This window comes from Pseudophryne corroboree, chromosome 3, assembly GCF_028390025.1.
Source record: "Pseudophryne corroboree isolate aPseCor3 chromosome 3, aPseCor3.hap2, whole genome shotgun sequence".
NCBI classification, from domain to species: Eukaryota; Metazoa; Chordata; class Amphibia; order Anura; family Myobatrachidae; genus Pseudophryne; species Pseudophryne corroboree.
In genome coordinates, this window is record NC_086446.1 from 401,952,140 (window position 1) to 401,963,034 (window position 10,895).

Consider the following 10,895-nt stretch of genomic DNA (forward strand, 5'->3'; position numbering starts at 1 on the left):
TTAGTAATCGCATTATTGCGAATACATCGGTCGCAATTTTAAGAAGCTAAGATTCACTCCCAGTAGGCGGCGGCTTAGCGTGTGTAACTCTGCTAAATTCGCCTTGCGACCGATCAACTCGGAATGAGGGCCCTTGTTCTTGTGAGTTGATAAAAATGTGCAGTAGAACCCAGCAACCAATCAAACTTACACTGCTTAATGTAAACTAAGGGGATCATTCAGACCTGATCGCACGCTAGATTTTTTTTTGCTGCGCTGCGATCAGGTCAGAACTGCGAATGCGCAGGTGCGTTGTACGGATGCAAAGCGGAACATTGCTGTGCGATGGATTTTACGAAGAATCCATTCTCACAGCCGATCGCAAGGAGATTGACAGGAAGAAGGCGTTTATGGGTGGCAACTGACCGTTTTCTGGGAGTGTTTGGAAAAAGGCGGGCGTGTCCAAGCATTTGCAGGGCGGGTGTCTGACGTCAATTCCGGGACCTGACAGGCTGAAGTGATCGCAGCGGCTGAGTAAGTTCTGGGCAACTCTGAAACTGCACAAAACTTTTTTGTAGTGCTCGGCTGCACATGCATTCGCACACTTGCAAAGCAAAAATACACTCCCCTATAGGCGGCGACTATCTGATCGCAGCAGTGCAAAAAATAGCTAGCGAGCAATCAGGTCTGAATTAGGCTCTAAATGTACAGGTATCAATATTAGTAATAATTGGCTGCTATGGGTTTCAGTACATTTGCACTGTTTTACTTTGTGAGTAACCCCAAATGTTTGAAAAGACTATAGCAAAAGTAAAGTTTTAATTATATTGTAATGAGTATTACCAGGCAAATCCACAGAGGCCGTATAATGTTTGCATTAAATGTATCTAGTCCATTAGTCAACAGTCATTTCTTCTGGTAAATTATGTTACAATTTGATGATGGAGAAAGCACAGGCTGATGTCATTATTGATTGGTGATGTTATCTTATTAATGTTTGGAAATTTTATCTCCAGAACGAAAAAAAAGATACCGCTTGATTTTCATGTGATTACTAGTGAACTTTCCCTGACTGCTGTAGAAGATATGGTTACATGATTGAATCGATATGGTCTGAGTAGAAATTTGATGGTCGATATTGAATCACATGCTTGCTGCTGGTAAAATCAGGACAGTGGTAAAGAGGACAATGGGGCTCTGGAAGCAGAGGCGTAGCTAGGGTTTTTGGAGCCCAGGTCAAGATGTAAAATGGCGCCCCCCCAGAAGGGGTGTGGCCACTGAAAATGGACCACAGTGCCAGTTACTTTGCCCCACAGTGCCAGTTACATTGCCCCCCAGTGCCAGATACAATGCCCCACAGTGCCGGATACATGCCCCACAGTGCCAGTTACATTGCCCCACAGTGCCAGATACAATGCCCCACAGTGCCAGATACATGCCCCACAGTACCAGTTACATTGCCCCACATTGCCAGATACAATGCCCCACAGTGCCGGATACATGCTCCACAGTGCCAATTGCATTGCTCCCCAGTGCCAGATACAATGCCCCACAGTGTCGGATACATGCCCCACAGTGCCAGTTACATTGCCCCACAGTGCCAGATACAATGCCCCACAGTGCCAGTTGCATTGCCCCACAGTGCCAGATACAATGCCCCACAGTGCCAGTTACATTGCCCCCCAGTGCCAGATACAATGCCCCACAGTGCCGGATACATGCCCCACAGTGCCAGTTACATTGCCCCACAGTGCCGGATACATGCCCTACTGTGCCAGATACATGCCCCACTGTGCCAGTTACATACCTCACTGTGCCAGATACATGCCCCACTGTGCCAGTTACATGCCCCACTGTGCTCTCTCTCTGCCCCCCCCCCCTCCTCTCCCCTGGTCACTTACCGAGTCACCGGCGCCGCTTGTTCTATGTGAGGGGAGGAGAGCGCCTCTCCTTCCCCTCACCGCTCCAGGACAGGTCTCCGGCGGTTGTGTGGCGCCGGATCGCTAGCCAATCAGAGCTCGCGGACCGGCAGCCAATCAGGAGCCGGTCCGCAAGCTCTGATTGGCTAACGCTGCCGGAGGCCGGACACAGCAGCGCTGCTGGCAGTACTGCTAGGGCTTTCAGCGGCGGTGAGGGGAGGGAGAGACGGTGCGCTCTCCTCCCCTCACATTTCGGCTTTCGGCGTGACGGGGGCGAGTGGGGCATGATGCCCTGGCCGCCAACGGCGCCCCCCTTTCCTGGGCCTGCCAAGGCGCCCAGGGCACGTGCCCCACTCGCCCTACCCTAGATACGCCTCTGTCTGGGAGCATGGGTGCAAAGCAAAACAATGCAACTTTGCACCAGGATAAACCATGTTCCAATGCAAGGGGTGCAAATACATTTATTTTTGTTATTTTCATGCAGGGTAAATACTGGCTGCTTCTGCATGTAGCCCACAAATGCTTTATTTTTACACTGCAAATTATATTTGAGCTAGAACGCGCCGTCTCTGCACATTTTATATCTGGCCCACCTGCAGTGCAGCATGGTGCAAAGTTACTGTACTTGCTTTTTTTATTTTGCGCCCAAATCAGAATCATATGTACAGGTATGGGGGGTTTTAAGACAGAATATTTGTAAATTGTGGTTTTCTGGATGGGTGGATTTAACAGAATTTAGAATATAATTTCTAAGGGGATTACAGTGCATCCGAAAAGTATTCACACCTTTCAGCAGGACAAGGACCCTAAGCACACAGCCAAGATATCAAAGGAGTGGCTTCAGGACAACTCTGTGAATGTCCAAGACTTGAACATCTCTGGAGAGATCTGGAAATGGCTGTGCACAGACGCTTCCCATCCAACCTGATGGAGCTTGAGAGGTACTGCAAAGAGGAATGGCCAAAGATAGGTGTGCCAAGCTTGTGGGATCATATTAAAAAAGACTTGAGGCTGGAATTGCTGCCAAAGGTGCATCAACAAAGTATTGAGCAAAAGCTATGAATACTTATGTACATTCCTGTTTGATTATTTGTTTATGTACTCTGTAATTGGGCGCTGCGGAACCCTTGTGGCGCCATATAAAGGATAATAAAAAATAATAATAATACATGTGATTTCTTAGTTTTTTATTTTTATAAAAATTTGCAAAAATCTCAAAAAACTTTTTTCACGTGGTCATTATGAGGTATTGTGTGTGGAATTTTGAGGGAAAAAATTAATTTATTTCATTTTGGAATAAGGCTGTAACATAACAAAATGTGGAAAAAGTGAAGTGCTGTGAATACTTTCCGGATGAACTGTATTTATCAAAGCTCAAAGACAGATCAAATTGTGAGAGATAAAGTCTAGCAATCAGCTTCTGCGTTAAGGCCCATATAGACGGGCCGATGCAGGAGAGATGTGTGCTGAGCGAACCGCTCAGCACACATCTCTCCCGCCGCTCAGCACAGCGCGACGTGTGCTGAGTGTGCGGGGGGGCCGCTCACTTCACCGAGCGGGTGAAGTGAGCGACCCGCTAGATTGGCCTGCATGCAGGCCAATCTAGCAGCAGCGATAGCGATGCGCGGAGCTGCGCATCGCTATCGCTGTAGAGGGTACACACGGAGCGATAATGCTGAAATTCTAAGCAATCTAGTAAGATTGCTTAGAATATCGCTCCGTGAGTACCCCCCTTTAGAGTTTACAGCCTGTGTTTGAACAGTTAGTTGGTTGCTTGTTTGGTACTTTATATCTCACAATTGTATCTTTATCCAAGCTTTGATAAATGCCCCCCTTAAAATCTAGTAAAAACACCTTTAAAATAAACTCCTGACTCTTTACCCCATCCCTGTGTAGCAGTGCTCCTCTAAGTGGAGGTCTCTTGCAAAAGTGCCAAAAATGACAAATTACGTGTTTTTACATATGTGAGCACATTAGACAGTTTTGAATCACACACAGATATGTCCGTCAAGTTGGTGGTATCGTGTACGTGGATGAAAACTTTGCATGTTTTGATGGGAGGCCGGGGTGTTCCTTATATTAATTCCACATATAGTTTGTTTTCAGGTTTGAGATAATTGAAATAAGATTTAAGAGCTGCAAAAGGCTCTTTTTGGTGACATTTGTTTTGTATGGAGGATGAATTAAGGTTCTCAGTTCTCACTATACTTTAAATAAGACATTATTAATTCTTACATGTAGTAAAAACACTGATTGGACAATGGAACATGTAATAAATATGGTCCAAGTGTCGTCTCACTCTCATACCTTAAGAAATAAATAAGGCTCATGCAGGCACCATCAGCCATTTGCTCCAGCAACAGGATCCAAATAGTTACTATCAGCAAGGACCACTGCTGACTTTTCTAAGGATCTGTGAATGCCAGAGAACAGTGGCCGACAAACGGCTAGTGGCTATTCATTGCCAGTCCCAGACTGATTTTGTGCTACAGCCAATCTATCAGCAGATTGCTGTAACTTCTAGCCAAGTGGCAGTTCCTTTGATACACTCAGCATTACAGAAGGAGATCAGAGCAGGCTGGGTCTGCAGTGCTGCTCCGAACAAACAAGAGCAAGAACATAAACATAAATTCTATTGCTGAAGGAGTTTTTACTACCCAACACAGTAGGTGAAAAATCCCCTTTAAAGGGAAAGATTTAATAAAGAAGTGTTACACCTGCTTGCTTTTATCTCAAACTTCCAAACCATAATACATGGGATGTAGTTATAATGTCGTCAATGACCTTATCAACATTTGTAATGTCGACACCACATTTCCGACAGTTGTGATGTCAGCATTGTTAAAATGTTGACAGGCAACAAGTTGACATTGTCAAAATGGCAATAGGTGAAATGTCAACATTGTCAAAATGTCGACAATTGGGTTAGGCTGTGGACTGGGGTCCTGTTCTTTGCATGTCTTCTCCAATGGTTGGTGAAGTCCCTCTCTGGTGGCTGACACACCCTCTCTGGTGACTGACCACACCCTATCTGGTGGCTGGCCACGCCCTCTCTGGTGGCTGGCCACACCCTTTAAGCTTGGGCCACTATCAGTACATTCCCTGGTGAGCCCTTCATGCCTAAATCTGATACGGAACACCGGAGAATTGGAGGTCTAACCTGGAAGTGACGATCACATGACTGCCTGGACCTGGAAGACGTCACTGCAGCTGTCTGGAATAAGTAAGTTGCCGCTGGGCCACAAGAGACGATATGTCAACAATCTATTGTTAACATTTCATCACTGAATGTATACAGTATGACTGTCAACATATAATGCCACTCCCATATTACACCCATCGATGATGTTGCATTATAATGGCCTAGGTGCAAATGTGGCAAATAAGTAAATAATAAGCATGACCTCTCCATTTAATACACTGGGCAAGAATGAACAAAACAGAAAATTCTGTATCTCATTATGACATCCATAATACTGATATCTTTTAGTTACAGTACAATATTGGCTCACATCTTTTCATCTAATGCCTATTTCAGACAGGTACTCTCTGATGCTGCCGAACCTTCTAGCCAATTACTTTAAATAATCCAGTATATTTGAAGTGTGGAGTAAAACCAAAGCACCTGGAAGTAACCCACAAACATGGGGAAAGCATACAAACTCCACACAGATAGAGCCCTAGCCGGGAATGAACTCATAGCACCAATGCTGTGAGGCAGTAACTGATGACCATCATTTTGTTCACATTTTGAATGTATTACATGTTAAGGCACTGTAATATATATTTATTATTTATTAAAATGAATAATAGTTATTTATATAGGCGGGGCTTTACAGAGAGTCATTCATATCAAACCCTGAGCCAATAGAGCTTAAAATCTACATCCCCTTAAGGAAAAAGAAAAATGCAGGTGCACACTCTTAGCAGTACAAATACGAATACTGGCAAAATAACCACCATGATAATTGTAAGAGTTTATCAAAATTATTTTGACAATCAGTATTCTTAGTGCTTTTCTTTTTTTCTATATGGTACTAGAAGCCTCAGCATGGTAGCACCTCTTATTATGTTTAAAATTAGTCTTTTCTAATTTTCATCTCCTCCCTACCTAGTGTTCACTGTAGAGTGAACTACAGGCAGGGCACCACCAGTGGAAATTGGGCACAGAAGAGAGCAGGCTGTTCAAGCAGGGCACCACCATGCGGTCAGGGCGCTGCCTATACAGTATAAGTTTAGAGTGGCATCAAGAGTGGGGAGGAACGGGTAATAATTATCTGGGTCCAGACTTCTTAGAGGGGCACGGCGGGGGGCCGGGTCCAAGTGCACGACACCCTTCTTATCTGTCAGCCGTCCCCGCTTCCCAGCCCAGCACTTCCTGCTGTGTGCTGAGCTGCACTGGGTCTAGGGAGACTGCAGTTGCACTTATCACCCCCTCCACTGGATCTGACACAACTCCATGATAGAAGTCTTTATTTCATGGCCGAAACAGGGCTCTGTGCCGCCCCTGATCCCTAAATCAATGATGTCACAAATAAGGGGCGGGCCACTGGCTCTAGGAATTAGAGCACTGTCCGAAGCCACCCTCAGATGCTCCAGGTGGCTCTGCTGAAGTGCTACTGGCTGCAGGAGGCAATTTCAGGCACCCAGCATGCCATATGCAAGTGCTGTGGGGCAACAATGGTGATACCCCCATGACCCTGTGCCCTAGATGAAAGCACTGTTCACACACCCCTAGTTATGGCCCTGATTTATTCACAAAGATATGTGGCTATTCGTCCTTTATTGTCCCCCTTCAAAACCTTTCTAGCCACTGGTGGTGGTTTATATATTAGTCACAGCTACATATTTCATTTCTCCATATTCCATCCCCACCTCTGTGTTCAGAACACACATTAAAAAGTGTCATACTGTAATTTTATATGCATGTTTTAAATCAAGCCACTAGCTACAGAAATAAGGTATCATTCATATACTGACATTATATTTCAAACAGTTAAAGTTGCAGATTAATAATTATTTCCAGCGCTTTATTTTTTATTTTTTGCAGTGGTACACCGTGGTACACAGGATCAGCTTGCAGTGGTACACCGTGGTACACAGTATCAGCTTGTGGTGGTACTATGGGGTACACTGTATCAGCTTGTGGTGGTAATCTGGGATACACAGTATCAGTTTGTGGTGGTACTCTGGGGTACACAGTATCAGCTTGTGGTGGTACACCGGGGTACACAGTATCAGCTTGTGGTGGTACACCGGGATACACAGTATCAGCTTGTGGTGGTACTCTGGGGTACAAAGTATTAGCTTGTGGTGGTACACCAGGTACACAGTATCAGCTTGTGGTGGTACACCGGGATACACAGTATCAGCTTGTGGTGGTACTCTGGGGTACACAGTATTAGCTTGCAGTGGTACACCGGGGTACACAGTATCAGCTTGTGGTGGTACACCAGGGTACACAGTATTAGCTTGCGGTGGTACTCTGGGGTACACAGTATTAGCTTGCGGTGGTACACCAGGGTACACAGTATCAGCTCCTTCTTTTGGTCTCATTTCTAGTCTATAGGCAACAGAATGATACTAAAAATCACTATTATAGAGATACTTTATTACAAAATTATTTCCTCATGCATCAAGAAATATGATATATCATTATTTTTGCACCATTTTATTATTATCTATGGTTTTATATTAAAAAAATGCATATATATACACACACACAGACTTTGTAAAAAATGTTTTAAGAAGAATTAAAAACACAATTTATAAACAAAATGAAAATGTGTGATATAATCTCCATTTCTGTACAAATTTGATAAATACTTAAATACATTTTAACATTATTACCATTTTTTACATTTTATTATAAGGACATGTTAAACAGTTTGAGAAGATGAAATGTATATTGCCTAATAACAATGACTTGTTAGAACAGATCTCTCCACCAACACAGAATGCTTGTCTAGCAACAAAGGACGCTGATGTATGACTATTGCTGGCCCCAGCCAATCGGATCACCTCCTCCTTTCTTGGTCCTGCTCCTATCTATTTATACATCGTCTGTTGAAATATCTATTTTTGGAAAACCTGCCTCTGAATTCCATAGGTCTATCATGCAGTTTTTTAAACTGCAATCTGCCCTGAAATTACTCCAATATTTGTTATTACTCTAAAAAGATTAAGCCTTCCAAAATATAAGTGGGTTCTAGAAGGACACAAATACAGACCAATCTCTATCCCTTGTTTAATTAAGAAAAATATGACTCTGGATGAAACTACATGGGATCCAGTTCATGCAATTTTATTTTTCCAAATATGACTGTATGTCATAGAGATAGTGGTTTGACCAAAGATGACTTAAATATTACTAGTGCATGTGCACATACACATGCTACACTAAGTAACATTAACTAGCTATCTATGTGTTATTTTACAGTACATTGTATTAGACTAGGAACTGCAATAATCACAATAGAAAATATACAGTAGATCTGGTGTCAGACCATTTGTTAATGTATCATAGTAATTCACCCATTCTATAGAAAACACTCCTGTGCTGTTTTGACTAACGGTAATAATATGTGGGTTGCCAGGCTCCTACAATATAACTGATTCATGTGTTTACTTTTCACTAACGTCCTGCACTATCAACACTCTCTGGTTACAATAATGTTTATCAATTTAATAAAAAATATATACAAATTGAATGTAATACTCTGTTCTCTTGAAACACCCCAAACCTCTATTAGGTTATGCTATATTGATGTAACAAATATACTGTATACTACATAACACATTAACTGTGTTATTTTACAGTACATTGTATTAGACTAGGAACTGCAATAATCACAATAGAAAATATACAGTAGATCTGGTGTCAGACCATTTGTTAATGTATCATAGTAATTCACCCATTCTATAGAAAACACTCCTGTGCTGTTTTGACTAACGGTAATAATATGTGGGTTGCCAGGCTCCTACAATATAACTGATTCATGTGTTTACTTTTCACTAACGTCCTGCACTATCAACACTCTCTGGTTACAATAATGTTTATCAATTTAATAAAAAATATATACAAATTGAATGTAATACTCTGTTCTCTTGAAACACCCCAAACCTCTATTAGGTTATGCTATATTGATGTAACAAATATACTGTATACTACATAACACATTAACTGGTAAAAAAAAATGTTGAATAAAATGTTATTTTAAATTTTTTTACTGGAGGTTTGTTTTTGTGTTATGGTTTCATATCTGCTGCCTACACGCCATTAACTTCAAGCTCTATAGGCCAGAGATGCACAATATTTGCATAGTTAACTATATTCCTGCTCTACGCAAAAGTATAAGGTGCCCTATATACAGTACACACACAATACACTCTAGAAATGCTTAGCCAATCATTCTCTATGTAGCTAGAGAAAAAATACAGAGTGTACTGTATAACACACGCAGCAGGCCGGCTGAGCACTGGAGACAAAACATGTATTATATATACACATATTGAGATCTATCTATACACATATATACCAAGCACAGTAATTGGTGGTGTATGTATTATACATATATAAATACAGTATACCAAGCATAGCAATTGGTGATATATGCATTACATGTATACATATCCCAAGGATAACAATATGTGATGTATACAGCATAGACACACATACCGAGCATAGCCTGATGTACAGTGTATATTAATAATATGCATGTCCAAAGCTAATGCATGCAAAGCAGCCTGGTGTCATGCCTGTCAGGATGACCATGTTATGTGCCCACAACATGTACATGCAGCCCCCCACAATGCAGTGTGCTGGTGTGTGCTAGCCCCGGCTGCCCCTATCACAGCAGCAGCAGCAGCAGCACAATGCACTGTATATACTGTATGTGTAGGCGCAGAGAGGAGGCAGGGCAGGATGCACAGACACTCCGCCTGACCTACCTCCACAATGAAGGTCTTCTCTTCCCCAAACACCGAAACCACAAAAAACTGCAAGAAGCAGGTCTTGATACAAAATCCCAGCAGCTTCGGTTTCCGTCTCTGGACGCCAGTCTCAGCCATCACGGTGGCTCTGGGTGGGGGAGAGCTGCAGCAGCTACATGGGGATGACGCCGTCACATACACACCCGAAGGTACCAGTGTGGGGCCCCCCGCCAGTGCGGGGCTGCTGCTGCTGGCGGCGGGAGCGGGCTATTTTGGAGGCAGCATTACAGCCGGGCTGAGGAGCAGCAGAGCGGGTAGCCAGGGCCGCGCTGTGCGGGCAGGTGAGGCGCCCATCCCCGGGACAAGAACGGGGAGTCGGGGAGGGGCGGCGGGCTGACCTCGGCGCAGCTGCTCTCACATCACACGGCGGCGGCTTCTCCTCATAGTAGCGGGCAGGGGGAAGAGATGCTGCCTTAGTAACAGGCGCAGCGAGCAGAGGAGTCACACGGTGCCGGCCAATGGCAGAGAGGGGCCGGGCCGCAGGAGGATGCGGGGAGGATGCTGTGGATGCTGATGCTGAGGACGCTCAGCCCTCACTAGTGTTGTTATGTTGCTGTGCCACTCATTCATCTCTCTAGTTATCCTCTCTATTCCTATAGGTCTGTATATATTACCCCCCACCTTATCACCGGCACACATATAGGTACACGCTGGTATTTTTACTGTTTTGGACACTTCTCTAGCTACTGTATCTGTGAGATGTGTTTCATTTGGAACATCTTTTATACTAGAACTGGGAAAGAGGAGAGAGCTTCTTTATGGTATGACATTTGGTAAAAGGAAAATGTCTAGCACATGTGTGTCCTATGGGGGACATACAAGTAAAGGAAAATATTTTCCTCTGTTCTTCAGTTCCATTTAGTTTTTGAAAAAGAATAAAATAAATAAGACGGTAGGTCGACACTCGCTATGTCTACAGTAAGTATCTTGACACGACCATGCTGGTGCCGAGATCCTGACGCGGGTATAAAGCTACTTAGAGCATTTTAACGGTGCAGGTGTTCT

General features: G+C 43.6%; 1 protein-coding gene across 2 annotated transcripts in view; it reads right to left on the reverse strand.

The window, feature by feature from the left end:
* Positions 1–10,348, reverse strand: part of MMP24 (matrix metallopeptidase 24) — a 336,545-nt gene extending 326,197 nt beyond the window's left edge. The window contains exon 1 of one of the 2 annotated variants that reach the window (XM_063960118.1): positions 9,849–9,923. Coding sequence is in view for 1 of the 2 variants with exons in the window: in XM_063960117.1 (XP_063816187.1) it covers positions 9,849–9,968 (120 nt within the window). In the remaining variant the exon portion in view is untranslated. Of the gene's footprint in view, positions 1–9,848 lie in introns of both variants that reach the window. The other variant, XM_063960117.1, reaches the window with a different exon arrangement.
* Between the last annotated feature and the right edge of the window lie 547 nt (positions 10,349–10,895).